The sequence below is a fragment of the Sphaeramia orbicularis genome, chromosome 14, assembly GCF_902148855.1.
Source record: "Sphaeramia orbicularis chromosome 14, fSphaOr1.1, whole genome shotgun sequence".
Taxonomy (NCBI): domain Eukaryota; kingdom Metazoa; phylum Chordata; class Actinopteri; order Kurtiformes; family Apogonidae; genus Sphaeramia; species Sphaeramia orbicularis.
Genome location: NC_043970.1, coordinates 11,102,567 through 11,122,159, shown reverse-complemented (window position 1 = coordinate 11,122,159; position 19,593 = coordinate 11,102,567). Strand labels below are relative to the sequence as shown.

General features: G+C 37.1%; 1 protein-coding gene across 3 annotated transcripts in view; it reads left to right on the top strand.

Moving 5' to 3' along the window:
* The first annotated feature begins 1,076 nt into the window (after positions 1-1,076).
* rapgef6 (Rap guanine nucleotide exchange factor (GEF) 6) overlaps positions 1,077-19,593 on the top strand; it is a 132,855-nt gene continuing 114,338 nt past the window's right edge. For 2 of the 3 annotated variants that reach the window (XM_030153334.1, XM_030153333.1), the window contains exons 1-2: positions 1,078-1,996; positions 6,734-6,751. In XM_030153334.1, coding sequence (XP_030009194.1) covers positions 1,445-1,996; positions 6,734-6,751 — 570 coding nt within the window. In that variant the 5' untranslated portion in view covers positions 1,078-1,444. Of the gene's footprint in view, positions 1,997-6,733; positions 6,752-19,593 lie in introns of all 3 variants that reach the window. The other variant, XM_030153332.1, reaches the window with a different exon arrangement.

Sequence of the window (19,593 nt, the reverse complement as noted above, 5' to 3'; positions counted from 1 at the left end):
TGCAGGGGCTAGTTGCAGGAAAGTGTTTCCGAATGATGTATATTCTTCAGCCTCTCTCAAATTCCCACCTTCATAAAAATATAGTTTGACTTATTCTACACCTAAAAAACTAAGAATAAAAACCTTCAGTTGAACCAAAGATGATTTATCTAAAGGTGGAAGATTCTAATTTACCTATTTTAACGCTAATAAAAACATAACAACTAATCTGCCTCTCCACTGTGAGCCAATGGTGTGTGTTCTCCAGTGTCATTCTGTTTAAAAGTAGCTTTGTCGTAATGCACAGAAGAAGAAAGTTCAGTTTGAGTTTACTTCGAATATGCAACAAAACAAACAAAGTAATCCTACTTTAGTCCTTAGAAATAAAACAGATTGCAAAACAAGATAAAAACGTATGCATATTCATAAAAACAAAATATGAGATGCACAAGTTCAGTGGAAAAAAAAGCCTTAAATTCATGACACTGGACTTTTTTATTGCGTGAATTACTGGCGGGGGCAGAGCCTATGAGGAGCAGCCATCGTCGGATGTAAATGACGTACTCGCATTGCTTCCGGATAATGACTCTGAGTAAACAAGCAGGCCAGTGGTCCTATTTTTTCACGTTTGTATCTTTAAATATTAAAGAAATATATCAAATGTGAGACAAAAATGTAAAAAAAAAAAAAAAAAAAAAAGTGTACTAAACCTTGTGTCATACAAAATCGTGTCATTTCCCGACATAAAACATATAAATGTATTCAGTAAAACCAAAGCAGTTAATTTGACCACAGATAAAGATGTTTTACATACTTTTAGACTGTGGTCATTTGTAACATAATCATGTTGTTGACTTGTTCAACATTATCCAATGGAAAATAAAAACAAATTCCTCCTTCAACAACGGTCCAGCTCAAAAAGACCATTGGGAATGAATTGTATGGCCGGAATTTGTGTGCTCTGCTGTTTTTTGTTTTTTTCTTTCTGCACGGAGCAGAGGATATTTGTGTATTTACGGTTTCCTGGAGGAAACTGTGGGCTCAGTGTATGCTCTGGGCATGTGTCAGACTGAGAGAGAACACTGTGGTGAGCATGTGAGTAAGGCTGTGACTATGCAACGTGTTGAGCAGCTGAACTATTCTCTTGAACTCCTCGTCCTTCAGAAAAGGATAACTCCAACTTTGAACAAGACCGACGGGGACATACTGTTTTTTCTGTCGTCATTGTCCATGCATTTGTTTTTCTCTTTAAATCGATGCTTTTTTTCTTCTCTTTGTTCTGGATGTTGGTCTCTAAGGATGTAATGTTACTGGATCCCGCAGGATTTTGGACCTTTTTTTAAAACTTGGACTCAACACTTCTATTCAGCTTTTCTTTAGAAGGGTTTCCCCTTTGTTTATGCCCCCCCTCCCCTTTGGCATTTCCTACTTTTATGTGTTTTTCTGACCCTGTCACTGCGTCCAAATGAGTGTGTTGCGCTGGCACCGGCTTTCTATGCTGTGGAAGAACTGGATGTTCAACCAGGAGCCTGTAGAGGAGCAGGATCAGATCTCAGAACCTCCAGAACATGTAGATGACCTCCAGAATAAAGAAGAAAACACATTTAAGGATCTTAAAGCTGAGCTTAAGTCCCAAAACTTGGATAGTAGTGACAAGAAGACAGGAAGTGACACACAAATCTTGGAGCTTAAGAACCGCAACTCATTAAATAAAATCCAAAAGTCTGAACTGCTGAAACGCAGCAGCTCCGAGCCATTCTCTCAGGACTCAAAGTGGGAAACAGAGTCTCACACTTGTCACCGACCCGAAAGTTTAGGATGCAGTCATCGCAGAAGTTGCTGTTCTGAGGACGGGTTTGACTTTTCATTCCAGGTGGATAACGGCAGTGAGGGGGACGACAGCTTTTTACAGAGGGAGGGATCACAGCGAAGGTCCAGACGGCGCTTCAGGAGGGTCAATCCAAGGGGAGAGCGGGAACTCATCACAGACGGACAAGAACCTGCTGCCTACAACACGGTAAGAACAAGGCTTATGTCGGAACCTGGGTTTGAGGCGGTTACATTTATTGAGGTATTTTTACGCTGCATATTTATGAAACATTGTAAATGTTTTCTTCAAAGTATCAGGTGAAGTTTCAGACAGTAGAGTTTAAGAGCTTCTGTATCTGCCTGGGTACCATCAGCACCTATAAGGTTTACTATAGTCATTTGTCACATGTCAACTTATTGTGTTAGATAATAAATGTGGTAGGTTTAAAGTAGGTTTAACATGACAGTGCAAACATTGAAGTGGTTCTGTACATATAATGTTTTTCAGGCCACACGATATGGACAAAATATCTTACATTTTGATATCGTTTGCCTCATAGCATAATTACCAAAGTCATATTTTTTTCAAGTCATAGCCAGTGATGCAAAATGAATCAGCAGTGTTAGGAGAGTAAAGCTACACAGATATCACAATTTGGCAAAAAACATGACTTCGGCAATTATGCTATGATGCTAACGATATGCGGTATATATCTTTATATAACGAACATATACTCTATGATTCAAACACATGTAGACTTTACTTCATCAGTGTTACTCGTCCCAAATTCCCACAGGTTAAAGGTTTAACATGTAAAATGAATGTGTGTTCATGTGCTTGTGTGAGTTTTGTTGTGTTGAATCTGTGTTTTTTTGACATTAGCGAACACTGTTTCTAAGGTAATGGTAGCTAGTGTTGCTGCTGTAGAGGAGCTGAACCTAGGCAGAAAATTGGAAGCCAATATGAGGATAGTGAGGAGAAAAACAACCTGGTCTGGTTCTAAGCTTAGCATTGACAGTTTCACAAACGACACCCAATCACACAAGCATCCATTAATCTTGAACCTTTAAAGTGGACTAACCAAATACATTTATTGCTGACAGACTCTAAAAAAATCACTATAAACTGACTTAGCCTAGCGATGTCAATGCTACACCAACCATAATGGAGTTCTCTATGTTAAATACTATGTTTTGCCTGGTATTCATTCCACTTAAACCTGACCTTGACCTTGACTCACAACAACGCAAAGTGCCCAAAGTGCTGTACAAAGATATAGGTAAAAATAAGATATAGTAAAACTAATAAAAAAAATATGAATATAGAAGATAAGATTTACTAAAACTGATAAAACAGATACACAGCAAAAGAATAGATAGTATCTAAAAACACAACCAGAAGATAAAACAAATAAAAGTCACACACTTGTATTAAAAGCCAGTGCAAATTGGTGTGTCTTTAAAGATTTAAAATGCTTAATGGACTGTGCACATGTGACATGATGGGGCAGATTGTTCCAGAACCTTGGAAGTGAAAGTGAATCTGCAAAAGGAATAAAACAAGAAGAGAAAACTCTATTAGCGCTAAGGCCAGAACCTTAAAAAATGACACAGGTTGCATTTGAGAATTCAATCTCATAGTTATTTATTAGATCCCATATAGAAAAAGTCACAATCCATCAAGCATGTTCAAAGTATTGCCCCGCTCTAGTTCACAGGAGAGGGAAAAAATAAAAACACTGTTACATCACTTACATTTTATCTAAATAGAACATTTTATTCAGTAAGAAACTAGGTCTCTCTTAAGTCCAATTCCAAGTGTGTCAGGGTGAATTTTGTTGAGAGAAGAGACATACTGAAACTACTGTGAGCGCCTTTTTTGTCAAGTTGAGTTTCCCTCCCTCTGATAGGATCACCGGGGCCACCACTGTGTCAGTTACAGCTTCTACTAATCGCCAGCTGCCACGCTTTGCCACACACACTTACAATCACAAGACACACATACAGACACAAACATCAACATTTAGCTAACACACACACACACTCTCACCACTCATGCAAAACTCCCCAGGGTGTTACAGAGGGGCTTAATGGAGAGCTTAAAGTGTCGTCTGCCCACCCTACCTGCCTCTCTGGTCTCTTGGTGATTGTTCCACTTTTTTAAATTACATTTGTAGCCTTCAGCGTCGCCGAATCCCACCCCATTCTTCTCTGTGGCTGCACTTATTATGTAAAGGCAAAGCAGTCTGAAGTGCTAGCGCAGCACTACGAACAGGACAAACACAAATGGAGCTTTGAGAATGTGCTGAAAGTACAGAGAAATAAATGAGTTTTACATCAAATCGGAGCAAGATTGGAGATGGGGCATTTGGGTATAGACACCTTTGTTGAAAAGAAAACACGAGATGCCATAAGATTCATTTCACTCAGGCCACTCACTGAATTTTACCGCTACATGCGCACACATATTCAGCTTTGTAGAATATGACAATAGTTGCAATTTATTATCCAGGTAGTAGAGGCATTCTAGAAACATGAAACGCATTCAACACATGGCTTATTGATTATGTGTGTAGGACAAAAACCAACATGCCAAAACATTAAACCTTTCATGCTTTGTCCAGAATTTTTTCCCCAAGTGTTTTTATTCCTCTTTAAAACAAAACAATGCAAATGACATTTTTTTATGAATCTGTTTTTCACTCAACTGGACACCATGAGTTTAACTTTTGAAGCGAAGAGAAATGTGTTTACCAAACCAACATACCCTGTGAAAACAATAAAATAAAAACATTTTTAATGCTCGTAATCTGGTGTTTTCTCACATTTTTACATATTCTAATACTAGTTGTTCCTCACTTTGGAGATAATATCAAAAAAGAAAAAAAGTTTTTGTTTTAAAAAAGACTGTTAGTTACCCTCTAATAATAATCGAGTTACACTCGAACATGTTACTGTAATGTATGAATTACAGTGAAATACAGAAATACAGCCAGTGATGTATGGCATCCAGTTGAATGGACATTGGATTAATTGCAAATTTCTTCCAATATAAAATAAATATGTGGAATGTTTAACAATAATATTAACTCGTAAATGTTACTTGATGATAGCATATTTTTTTCTGCCTTCGTGGATGTTCTGCTGTAGAACGATTTACAAGATATTCTGGAGATGTTCAGTATTTCTGACTTCCTGTCAGCCATCTTGGTTATGAGTTAAAAAAAAAACAAAAAAAAAACGCTTCCCATGACTGGCCCATAGGTGGCACTGTATGGTATGATGCACAAGCGTGTTTACTGATATGAAACTAAAACAACAAAACCCATGACTATACAAGAGAACAGCTTTGAATAGATGAACACTGGAGTAACCATTATGCATGAATGGATTAAATTCTTGACTGTCAACAGGTTTGTGGACATGTTCAAGTCTTGCCTGTCAAACTTTTCAGGAAGGTGGTTGAAGGAATGAAAGAGGGAGGTCACGTTCACACAGTCTAATGCTGGTGAAAAACCAACAACTACAGCTACTTTTCCATATTTTGATGTAAACTAAGCAGGAATCCCATTCATTTTCATTAGCCATGTACAGTAAACAACCTAATAGCAAGATTCTTTGGAGTAAGGGAAAAAACTTGAATATTAAATGTGGTGATTCTGTTTGGTTCAGACAACTTTATTAATCCCACTGGGGGCAATTTGTGTGAATAGTTTGTACACATGAAAATACATACAACAACATGTAGAGACATGCTGAAAAAAGAATAGTAAAAAAAAAAAAAATCAAATAGAATAAGGAGGTCAGTGGGATACATGTAACAAAACATGTAATAAATAATGTAATAAAACCAATACAAACAATTGAGACTGAAACACTAAAGCAAATTCACCGACATGAACATGTCCAGAAGAATACCTCATGCTTATTGAATCATTTGTCGGTTCTAAAAAGACGTCGATTGCCTTTGTTTTCCTCCTGTTTAATGATGTAGTTCAGACTGTGTCCTTTAGTGTGAGGGTGAGAAATAAGCAGATAAATGAAAAACAGAGGAGGCTCTCAACAAAAGAATAATAGAAACAATAGAGCAGGGGTGTTAAACATGCAGCTCGTAGGCTTAATCTAGCCCACCAAAGGTTCCAGAAGCCCCACAGGAGGAATTTGGGATGTGCAACAATTACACTGAAGATATTTACGATCAAGGATGTCAAACTCGTTTTAGTTCAGGAGCCACATAAAGAGCTATGTGATAGCAAGCAAAATTTAGCATAATAACCTATTAATATTGAGAACCACAAATTTTCTTCTTGGTTTATGGGAAAAAAAAGAAAAAAATAACATTACACTATGAAAACATGTACATTTACAAACAGTCCTTTAACGGTAAAACGTGAATAAACTGAACAAATATTAAAAACCTGAAATGTCTAAAGAAAATTAAGCACAATTTTAACAATATTCTGCCTTTTACTAAATGTTTTGTGTGTGAATCCACTGTGATCTGTACATTGTGTTAACATTAAGCTGAGGTATAATATTGTTAAAATTGCATGTATTTTTCTTTCAGTTTTTTCCAGGTTCATTTTTTGTGAAAGGATAGATTATAAATGTAACTATTTTCCCAATTTAATGTTTTGTATTGCACTAAAACAAAAACTTGGAGTTATTATTTGTAGGTTATTGTGCTATTATTTTACTGGGCCGACCTGCTCCAGAACAAATTGGTCTGAATTTGGCTCCTAAACAAAAATGAGTGTGACATCTATGCAATAGAGGAAGATGGGACTGACGGAAAAGGGCCCTGACATGTTGAATTATTGCTTATTGTGAGAATTTATTGTGGATATGACATGGTAGCCTGTTGGTATTGTAGTTTATACTGTCCCAACATCTATCTTACATCTTTCTGTTTCTTTTTCATGTTTTTTTTCCGGTGTTTCATCAGGATCATGTCAACAACCAGGTAGGACACAACATCCACATCCATCTTTTCTTCATCTTCTTGTCTTGTGATACACTCACTAGTGTCGAGGATGTTCCTGTCATGTGTGTGTGACGTGCTTACAGTGTATTTCCATATCAGTGAGTGTGTCTGTGCTCATGTGCACGTCGTGTATGTGTGAGTCACTCCTGCTCAAAGCACCTGCTGTTTAGAAACAGTCAGTATTGGGAAAAATGGGTCATTTTGAGGCTGCCACACACATGCTCAAACTGTGGGTGGCAAAACAGGAAGAACTGGTATGTGTGTGGTGGGGGGAATAAACAGATGCATGCTGGGAACAACAACTGACTTGCAATCAAATGGACAGAGACAGGTTTGAGCTGACCCTTGACCCCTCAGGGCTTAATGCACATTAATAGAACACATCTTTCAGCATAAAAGTGAAACTTTTTATCTTTGATCATTTCGTATGTTATTCATGACCATGTTAAATCTCAAAAGGAATTTTACCTACATTTTATAACCCAGGCATCTTACATTTTGCCCCACGAGTTGGCTACATGCAGCTCCTCAAATAATTAAATAGGAAAAAAACTGTTATTTACCAACGTGTAGTTTGTTATTTCAGACCTGCCTTGGATCTCCTTATGAAGAAGAATAAACCTACATGGTTACGCTATTAATTTATACATGGAAAGCAATATTTATATTCAGTATTTTCCATATTTAATCAGTTTGAGATTTTAGATATCTGTGATAGTATTTTTCTTTTGCAGAGATTTTTTTTTTTTTTTTAATGTATTATTTTTATTAAACCTTTATTTAACCAGTTTGGTTCCTTTGAAATCTCTTTTTCAAGGGAGACCTGACCAAGACAGCAGCAAAACAGTCACATAATTACAGTTTTACAGTAATAAAACCATTTGCAAACACAGAAAAACACATATTCAGTTGAGACATTTACAGAGCAACAGTCTTGATTCCAGAATTTTAACACTCTTTAAAATCAGTTAAAGGAATCAGTGTATTCTTATTATTAGCAACTTTGGGTAGTTTTGCTTTCACACTGCAGTTTTAGGAGTGAACTTACATCCTGTCATCATCATCTACTTGTGGTGTTTCCCTGTAGAATATAGTATAATAATAGATAGACAATCATGCGTCTGACATCAGCATTTTGTTACTTCACCTTTATTTCTACTGTCACCTGTGTTGTTGTTGTTGTTGTTTGTTTGTTTTTTTCAATCTTTTTTTTGCTGTTGATAGCTTTCTTGTAACTGGTACAGAAGTTTGAACCACCCAAAGTGTGTTTTCACACCATAAATTAACCTAGACTGTAATCTGGACCAAAAATGTTTTGGTCAGACCATCATCAGCTGTAACCCACATACTTTATACAGATCAAACTGAAAAGAGGAAGGTGTGAAAGTGCCCTAAATGTTAACACTGATTAAGCTGCAGAAGAAAAACCCAGCCAATTTAGGAAGCATATTGTCTGTAAACATCATACAAAACCCACACTGACTTTCACCCAGACGCTGGTTTTCCCTTTTTGAGTAAAGGGGTTGGCTTTTGCCCTGATGTAATGGTAATAAGTAGATGTGACACAGACTGTATACTGAACAAACACACACTCAAAGAAAACTGTATTTCTGGCAGTGGATCAGAGGATGTTGTTCAGAGGCCTTATTGAGCCATAATAACATCAGTGATCCATTATCACTGGTCTGCACCGCTGTCTCTCTCTGTCTTTGTCTTAATGGCTTGTGGGGAAGTGAATGAAGTTCCTAAAGCTATGAGTTGAGAGGAGAGTCCAAAATGTGGTGCAGGAATGGAAAGAAAGACACCACCTCTTACATCATTTTTTCAGATTGAGTTTTGAACTTGTGTTGTATTGCATTGCTCCTCGTATTTTCATTATGACACTGGTTTCAGTTGATTGTCATTGATCCAGAAATGTGAGTGTTCTTCTAACAGGATGAGAGACTGAAAATCCTGTAGACCACTGGGATGCACTAATGACTCAGGGTCACATCACACATAGATGCACACAGCACTCATGGACACAGTCAAATGGCTTCATTTTCACCTCAGAGGCCTCACTGGTGTCTTGTTTGCCCCTCACCCTATGGTTCCAGATAGATTAATGAAGCCATCACTGGATTTGGATCAAAATCTAGTTTGTGAATTTGTCAAAAGAGCTCTAAATCTTGCTAAATTTTGACTTAAGTACAGAATATCTTTTTTCAGATTAAAGATCAGTTTAGGAAATAGTGATGTATAGTGTGAATAGACACATGCAAGTGTGCACAAATGTAGAACTCTGTTAAAACTAATTTCAGAGAAGCTCTGAACCTTCTATATATTATTTAGATTAGAGTGGATTAGATTGAATTAGATAGAACTTTATTGATTGAGGAAATTTAGGTTCCAATAGCAGCACAACACGAAATGTACACACACATGAAATATCACACGAAAATAGCAATACAATAACTATACGAAACAGTAGTGAAAAACCCTCAAAACAAAACAGGCAATTCCACATCGGAAAGCAGTAGAAACAACAAGTAGCAAAGTAGTAATAATAAAGAAGTAGTAATAATAATAAATAAATAATAATAGATACTAATTATGTTTTGATATGCACTATATAGCTTAATAATCACAGGATAAAAGTTATAACCAAGTGATAACAGTAGTCATAGTCACAGCAATGATATATAAGTAATGCAAGTACTGTATGTAAGCAATAGTAGAAGTAATAATAACATATTTGTAACATTTCAGCAGCTTCTGTTCAGCTGTTTCACTTCTGTAGATAAAGTGTCAGATACTAGGCTAGAACATGAACTTTTGGTCCTTATTCTGCCTGAATTATCAGGAAAAATGTTCCATACGCCTTGAGGATTGATCTTATGATTCAAAAATTATGTTGAAATGAACACCTGCAACTTAACTTTGTGTTTTTAACAAACTATTTTACACAAGCTGTTGAAAGCTCAAATACTCAATACTCAAAAATAAAACTCTGTGTTATGACTATTCAAATGAAGTGTAACCCAAGTAACTATGTTCATTTTGAGCAGGCGTGTTGAAATATGCAGAGCATGAAGCAGCATCCTTGCTGTTGGCTTTGAGCAGGCGAGTGCTCGTACACACCGGAAACACCTCAGTCTCTTGCAACGACTGTGGTTAGCTAGCTTCCTGTGTCAGAAGGCAAAACGTCTGACGTCTGCTTTATCTTTTTTCTACATCCATTTTTTTTTGTTTTTGTTCTTCTGCCTATAAACCAGACACACACGTGAGATAGAGTGAAAATTCAAATTAATGACAAAATGTGACAAAATGTTATTTTTGAATTTTTGAGGAATGTTTTGAAATATTAAAAATTTGCTTTGACTTTCAGTGGGCCATATTTTGATTTGTAACATGGAAATGGTTACAGATGTCAATATAGCTACTACTGAGCACTGATCCGAATCCAATCCATTTTAATTTATAAAGCACAAATTTAAATAAACACAATGGTTTCCAAAGTGTTGTACAGTAAAATAAACACAATAAAACATAATAAGAGTATAAAATACTAAGATAAAAACACAATAAAACATAATAAGTAAATAGACTGTCCACCCCAGATAAAATTTCCATGCAGATAAAATGAACAACCTACGTGGTGTGAAAAGCCAAAGAAAAGAGGTGGGTTTTAAGAAGAGTTTTGAAATTAGACAGTGAGGAGGCCTGTCTAATGTGCAGCGGCAGTTCATTCCTTTGGAGCTGCAACAGAAAATGCTCTGTCCCCTCTGAGCTTCAGCCTAGTTTTGGAACCCTCAGGAGCAGCTGGTCAGCTGACCTGAGAGATCAGATTGGAATCTAATAAGAAGTCCTACGTATATGGACTTTCATATAATTTATTGAGTTCTCCTCCAGTCAAAGTACCACCCACTTCTGTTGGGATTTAGATCTCCTGCATCATGACACAGGACTCTAACATAGCAGTAGAACCCTGACAACCATGCAAATTCAAGTTGTTCAAGTTGTTGCTGATTCTTGATAGAACATGCCGGTGAGATACAGGGACATTGGTACTATTTTTGTTGTCAGTGAGAATCTGGCTACTTTTGTTTAAAGATGTTTTTCTGATATCACAGCTCTCACAGTCTCTTTGGAAGTACTATCTTAGGTTTTCAGTCTACTGTACTTAGAGGCAAATTAGGAGCTCTACTATGCCATTCTGTCCTTGTAATAATATACTGTATTTTTCAGTATCAATCAGCAGTGACTTTCCCCTTGATGATGCAGTCCTTGGTGCTATCGTTTCAGTTCAATCTGATGAGCCTGAGCTTGTCATCCTCTTGCATTACTTAGGTTACCTTATGTCACTGCTGATAATTATGTCAAATCTGAGGATGCCATCATCGTACAGGTCATACAGTAGGTGTGAGTCATAATGACTCTTCATCGTCCCTGCAAACCTGGTGTAAAGAGCAAAGTGAAAAACATGCCACATCATCTTTCAGTTTTGCCTCAGATGACATGTCAGTTGCTTCAATGCCTTTGGTTCTTCTGTGCCATCTTGAATTAAACTGGCTGAGCAGTGAATAGTAATATCTGGCAAATCTGTGGAGCACTTGTCAAAGTACTTTGTTGAAAAAAGTCAGTTTCCTCCACTGATTGTGCTGGAATGAGCTCTCTGGTGTCGGTCAGCTTTATAGAGTTTTGCTTGGCATGCTGCACTCGTGAAGTTTTTAAAATTCCTGTAATATTCCTGGCTTCATTTTTTTTTTTGTCATTAATGCATGTGGGAGTGCATATTTTGGAAAATCTGTGCCTCAGCAGAGGTGCACATTTGCTTTCCATGTGGCTGTTTCCCACTGTATATGGGTGTGGCTGATTTAAGACTAGCAGAATCTAACTGTCAGCATGAACACATTAAAAAATAATGAAATTCTGGGGTTTGGTTATGAATGGGCAAACACTTACACATACAGTATATCAGTACAATTTTAAACCTCTTTAAATGTGATTTTATTATTTTATACAATTTTCTTTGAGGGAATGTAGATGATTTGTGCCTGTCCCTTACACTGCCCTTCTAACTTTAGTGAGATTGATAAGTGTTTAAATAAAAAAAAAAAAAAAAAAAGCTTTTTAGATGTCATTATACTCAACAAGATTTTCGATAGAACAAGTCATTTTGATAATTTATATTTTATTTTCATTATAATGTTTAACATTCTACAAGTGTCCTTGAAATTGCTGTCCACCCTGTCACTTTGGGGGAATCGCCCCTTTAATAATCTGGTTGATGATATCACTGATGACATCACCATCATTTTGAGTGTCTTCATTGGAGGTGGAAACAGTCTATGAGAGCATTTAGTATTTACTTTTACATTTCAAAATTTTGATCATTTTGTGTTTCTACTTGGATTTGGTCAAGCTTAGCATGTCCACCCTGTCACCACAACATATCATTTAATATAAAACTTTTCAGAAATTCAAAATATATTTGTTGAACATGACACAGTCCTCTTCAAAGGTGATCTACTTTGCCAAAACAAGGTGCAACATGTGGTCACTAAATGCTAACTTTAGCCAAAACTGTCCACCCTGTCACTTATTTTAATGTGTATTTATCAGTGACAGGGTGGACATATTTGTTTCATACTTTGTGGTCTGCTTGCACTTTGTCTGCTTGCAAAAAGTTCATTAAAAACACGGGAGCTTAACCAACATCTACATAACACATTGAACCTAAGGTAAAGTAGAAAATCTCAAGTTTTTTTTTCTTTTTTCTTTTTGTACATTTTGAAGTCTTGACAGGCACCTTATAGTAATGTTGACCCATATGTGTGTCGGTCTTGCTGGTCATCTGCTCTGCACTGTGCACAGCGGAAACATTCAGGGCTATTTTGTGTTCTAAAGCTGCATTTTATGCACTCACTCCACTTCCAAGCTCATCTGATCTCATTCTATCAGAATGCAGGTGGGGCCAGCAAAGCCCCCAGGGGCCTCTAGCCAGCTCTGCCACTGCTAGACCAAGCAGGGCCCCAGGGATAGATGGGAAACCGAAAGGAAGTGAGGAGGAAAAGAACAAAATTGTGTGCGTTTTAACTCAGAATAATGGTGCAGCTCTAAAGTAGGGCTGCTTTGTTATTGATAACTTACTCTCCTCACTAATATTATTTGGCAGTATCGATGCACTTTAAGTCAGGATTCATCGATTTATTGACCCTCAGTAATCCAGGAATTATGCAGGTGTTACAGTAGCTGACAGTAGACAAATTAAAGCCACATTTTCATATAAGACTTTAAAGATCGGTGATAATCAGAACCGTTGAGTCACACTTAAAGTGAGGACATAATACAGAAGGATGAGACTTGAAAGCCAGAAAAACAGCTAAAAGACATCTGTCTGCATTCAGGTAACCGGTGACTCTCCAGTTTTGTTTAGCTCTAGCTTTTGACCTTTGTCATATTGTCTTTCATTTCGCAATGTCTAGGGAAGAAGAGATGCCTTGAGAATGACCTTTAACAAAAAAAATCAAAACGGGAAGGAAGTAGGATGTGGAGAAGGACAAGATGAAAGTGGAAGTGAGAGAGCATGATGGGAGGATGGAAGCAGTTATGATTATGTAAAATGTTGCGTAGCAGAGCTTAGAAAGCATTAAGAAATTAGAAAAAAATATCACATCATATTTGAATGCATGTAGATATGGAAGGAGAAGAATAAATGTGGAATAATGAATCAAGGATTAAGAAAAGATGGATATATAGGAGATAGATTTCGGAAGCTTTGATGATTTGGAGTAAAGAAGGTTAAAAAAATGACAGGAGGAGGAGGAGACGGAGAGATGGGGCACAGGGTGAAGGTGGTGAGAAGGTCACACAGGGATTTAATGGGAGGAGGGAAGGATGGAAGGATAGGGTGAGAGCAAGGCAAGGTCAAATGAGGTCAGACTGGGGGAGTAAAGAGTGGAGGTAAGATGATGAGGGAGAGCAGGAGGGTCTGCACAGGGTTAATAATACTAACGGGTCATGTTCAGTGTTATTTTAACTCGACTGGAGGCAGAAACGTTGAGCTAAGATGGCGCCGCAGAAATGGTTTGAAGGTTTTCTTCTGCATGTGGTATATTAATGAATAAAATAAACAGCTGAAATTTACTGCAGATGTACCCAAGGTCTTTTTAAATGATATTCATGAATTATTGACAAGAAGCTTGAAATTGAAGCTGATCTGAGGTCCATAAAAAAAAAAAAAACCTCAAGTCAGTATTTCTTTTTTTTTTCTCCAGTCATTTTGGTCTAATGTCCTTTGTTACGAGCATCAAATAAGGGGTGGCTCTTTCGTAAATTTTCTACAGTTAAAAGGTTTTTTGGAAGCTCGGGGGTGTTTTTGTATTTGTTTATTTAGTTATATCAGTTATTCCATACGTCCCTCTGTCTGTCTGTCTCAGATTGTTGTCCAACTGATTTCCCTGACACTATTTATCCAATTCTTTTCAAATTTCACGCACATGTTCTTTACATGTGCCTTTCTCTCAATTTTTGCATTTATTCATTTAAATTCTTTTTTTTAAGCAAATTTTTGAAAGGTTTTTGAAAAGATTGAAAGTTAAGACTCACAAATAATCCCCAGGTCTGCAGGGTATCAGTGAACAGGAGGAACAAAGTGTTGTAGTAGTAGCTCTACAACATAATGATTACAAAACTTCACAGAGGATTTTCTTAAACAAATGTTTCATGAATTTTACTGTTGTTTCAAGTGTATCTTTACGCCTTTTGTGAGTCTAACTCAATCTATTGCGTGATTCTGAAATTACCACCAAGTCAGAAACAGGCAGTCAGTGATCAGTGTCTGAATATCCAGGTGTGGGTGTGACCAGTAGTTCAGGGACACTGGTATGACTGGGAATTGACAGAACACTTATGTAGAACCACATGAGGAATGGTCATTAGAGTTGATCACTGGTTTTACTACTGGAGAAAGAAAATCCTAATCCCTTTTAGGGATGTAACGATGTGAAAATTTCATATCACGGTTATTGTGACCAAAATTATCACGGTTATCATTATTATCGCTGTATTATTGAAATTGTGCTCAAAATATTCAAAAAGTACTTATACACACACTGAAATAATTTAAACAAGTTATATTAAAAAAAAATAATAATAATAAAATAAAAGAATTGGCACAATGTACCTTCTGTTGGCAGAAACATTCAAATATTAACCCTTAGGGGTCTAAGCCTATTTTGGCCGTTTTTCAGTACTTTCAGTTTTGCCTTTATATACTATATGAACAAATGTTTACTATACCCATGTTTGGTATCTTTTTTTCTTCAGCATAACTTCATTTATATCATCTGCCTATTATTTTTTTCACTTTAACCTACTATATCAACATAAAAGAACAAAAACACACAAAAAAAAATAAAATCCGATTTGAAAAAATGTATATAATTTATTGCATAAATAACACACAGATGCTTAATGAACCTTTTCAAAGTCTTTAAAAGTGAATATTGGTTCCAAATATTAAGTATATGAAATCAAAATTGTAATAAATCAAAACTATACTCAAATATTTCACATTAAAGCCTATCTTTACATAGGCATTTTCTCCCCTGAAAGTGTGGTAATCAAACACGGTTATCATGATAATTAGAATTTAAATGGTAATACTAACCGTCTGCAATTTTACCACGGTTTATCGTTATACCGGTAATCATTACATCCCTAATCCCTTTACATGTGCAGTGTATTTAGAATATTTTACTACTTTTTTTTTTTTTTTTATCGTGCTGTATTTTTCCCATGGAGACGTGAAGCCTTGACATGCTCACAAACCTACCAGAGGTCAATAACACAATGAGCCATGGTGCAGCCTGTGTTGTGTTACTGTTGTGTTTCAACATAAGGCAGTGGATATAATAGGCAAAGTGGTTCTAAATAGAGAGATGAAACAGCTTCAGTTTGATCCATTGAAAGGTAAACAAAGTTTTGTCTGAATCTGACTGGACTGGTGGACTGAACACTTCTGAATGCATGTGTTGATGTGTTACTGTTAATATGTGGTCTTGTTTATGCCACTCAATCTGCAATGCTGAAAGATTATTAAGGTTTTTCCCACTGACACAAAAAATCCTGCCTGCTGAGTCTTTAATTACAATGCTGCTTGTAAGCTACAAGATGTTAGCATTAATTCAGTGTTGCCATGTATTTTCTGTCAGCTAATCTAGTAATTACTGTATGTGTTTACATTTAGTAAGTAGCTGAAATTATTTAGAAGCATTTAGCCTGACATTTCTTAGCTAGCAGTGTGGTTAGTGTTTTCAGTAAATTATAGTAAGTGTTAGCCTCATTTCACCCTGTTGCTCCTCCCTCCCCATTCTACCCTCTCATCAAACTGTCAAATGTGAAGCTTTCAAACGGTTGTCCACAAACTAAATGGGTGACGCCACCATGGCTGAATTGCCTCCCCTTTTTTAATCCAGTCTGTCTGTTCATTTTATTTGGCAAAAGAGTCACGAATATGCTTTAGTAAACCATCTGGAGAGCCCTGTACAGTGAATATGTGCCTGTCAGTGACTTGTTTACTTCCTCATATTGTGAGTCAGACTCAAAACACTCAAGTTAATCTTGGACCGGTGCCGTCAAACAGCCAACTAAAACCACAAACCTCAGAAGCCGAGTGACGGTTTAGCTCTGCTGCTGCTGCTGCTGCTGGAGTCCTGCTGCATTTATCATCTATGCATGTACATCCAGCACATCACACAACTGCAAAGATACCTAAGCTTTGAAAGATATAGCCACAGTTACTGGTATATCTGAGATGCATTTCCATTCTTGCATCAGGAGTAGAAGTGCAACTGTATTTAAGTGATTTTTAGTTTATATTGTGTTTGTCCAAACACATTAGCTCTTCTTAGAATGTACAGGGTGTCCATAAAGTCTCTTTAAAACGAAAAAATAATAATACAAAAGCAATCGATGAGATATGTTCACCAGATTTGTTCTACAGGGGTTGGACAAAATAATGGAAACACCTTAAAAAATCAACAAAATATAATTTAATATGGTGTAGGTCCGCCTTTTGCGGCAATTACAGCCTCAATTGTCCGAGGTATTGATTCATACAACTTGTGAATTGTTTCCAAAGGAATTTTAAGCCATTCTTCAGTTAGAATACCCTCCAACTCTTTTAGAGACGATGGCGGTGGAAATCGACGTCTTACTTGAATCTCTAAAACTGACCATAAATGCTCAATAGTGTTGAGGTCTGGGGACTGTGCCGGCCATACGAGATGCTCAACTTCATTAGAATGTTCCTCATGCCATTCTTTAACAATTCTAGCTGTATGGATTGGGGCATTATCATCTTGAGGTGAAGGTGTTTCCATTATTTTGTCCAACCCCTGTATGTGTCACCACAACTGGATGACCTTCAACTAATCATCATTTTCCAGGTGGACTGTGCACCACAACATTGGGGACTGCATGTTGATAGGTTCCTAAATCAAACATTTCCAGACTGGTAGATTGGAAGGGATGGCCCAATGCCCTGTCCACCTCGTTTATCAGATATCACTTCCCTGGATTTCTTTCTATGGGGTTATGTTAAAAATGTTGTGTATCGAACAAAGATATGGGACGCCAACGACCTGAAGTAAAAGATCACTGATGGCTTTGACTCCATTGATGAGTCTATGCTCTAGCCAACATGGCAAGAAATTCAGTATCGTCTGGATGAGCACAAGTGTTTGCTCCTGGAGGATTCTGTCGGGTTTCTGTAAATTGGCTTGAGGGTCTGGTTTTGACTGGCTCTTTATGTAAAGTGTCATGAGATAACTTTTTTTTTTATGATTTGGCACTATATAAATAAAATTTGATTGATTAATTAAGTGATTGATGTGCTTCTTGCAACTAATAGTGCCCATTTGGAGGTGAGAGACAAAAAAAACTTCAATCTCTACTTTTCATTTTGTAGTAATTTCCACAGATTTGTCTATTCATTAGCTTTTATAATAAATGTGCTGAATTGTAAAGAGACTCTCTAGTCCCTGTGTGTAGTGTACAGAACAGTGGGCAGCTCAGTGTACCAGTGGGGCACTATCTGCCGCTGTTGTTGCTGCTAATTTTAGGGATTACATCAGCAGCACTAAGATGACAACCTTGTTGAACTCACTCTCCATCCTCCTCTCTGCTTCTCCCCTCCCTCCTCCTGTTACCTCCATCCCTTATCCTCCCATCATCTCCCCTGCCTACTAATTCCCTCTGTCCGTCCTTCATCTTCCCCGTGGTCGGCCCCTGCCAGATAATATTTTCAGTGTTTCTATTAAAATAATATGTCCCGTAGATAAACAAGGCCCCGGTGTTCCTCCCTTACCTCTTTTTCACCTTCTGAATTTCCCTTCAGCAGCTCTTTCCTATCTTCAACCATAGCTCAACCTCCTTCTGTTTGTCTAAATTTTTCATCCACTCGTCTTCACCTCTCACTTCTTGCGTGCTCATCTCTGACTCCTCGTCTCCTCTTATTTGCTTTTGATGCGTCTTCCTCAGATTCTTATCCTCAGTGCTGTTGGAGCTTTCCTCCTTATCTGTCAGTTTTATGCATCCCATTAGGCGCCATTTATCACATTTTTAGGAAATGAGTGGAAATGACACATCGCCCTGCTGAGACCAGGGCTCGGGATGAAAAATTCCCCACAAAAAACCTGATAAATATTTTGATGTTTTGCTATTTTCCTAAATTTCCTTTTCTGTTTGTTCCACTTTCATTCTCAAATGTCATTTTAAATCTTATTTTGTATTTTATATTTTACTTTTGTTGTCTTATTTTGCTGAATGTTGACATTATTTTCCATCTCGTTGCATCTTGTCGTGCTTTTTATATTATTGTGTTGTTGCATCTTTTATGCCAATTTGTGTCTGTCTTTCATGTTTTACTCTTGCTGCATCTTTAACATTGGTTTTCATCTGGTGTCTTTTGCATTGTTTTCATCTAGTGTCTTTCAGGTTTTTCCCTTTTTTTGTTTTGTTGCATCATTACATTGATTTTGTCCTGTTATGTCGTGTACTTTTTTTTTCCTTAACATTTTTTTTCACTTTTTGGGTCTTATATTATTTTGTTGTGTGTTTTTGCTGTTTTTTAGTCTTGCTACATCTTTTGTTATTTTCTTGTTCCGTCTTTTGCATCTTTCCATCATACCGTTTGTCACCTCAGGCCAAGTGATGTTTCATATGACTTGTTAATATCTTTTACAACATTTGCAACCTTTTAAGTTGTTTTCATCTCATCAGTTAAAAGGTTGTCATGGGGGTGCTAATGTGTCAGTGATGGGAGGTTGTTTTTCTTCTTTTTTTTTGTGTGATTTCTGTTCTTTTTTTCTCACCGCCTAGTTCATGTTTTCACATCTGCACTTCTGCTGGGCTTAAGTCTCTCTGTGGGGATCAGGAAGGGAAGGGCTGGTTTAAATGGCAGGAATTCCTGTACTGTCTTTCAGATAGATGCACACACTCACAAAAACGAACAAACACTTGTGATCAGATGGCTACAGTCAGCGCTTTCACATACTTTTCTCTTTACGTGGTTTGTAAACATGTTTCTCCACGTATCTGTGGACATGTCTGCAGCACACAGGAAACCAGTGTCACTGACATAACTGCAGATTGTGGCACATGATATTTTGGAGATTTCAACCAGGGTTTCCCAAAGTGTACCGAGTGCATCTAATAGTCTAATCATTAAACTACAGCACAGTAAAATTTTATCATATCTTTAACCCATAAAGACCCAGTGGTACTTTTGCGGCAGTTCCCAAATAAATGTTTCTCTATATTTAACCTTTTTAAAG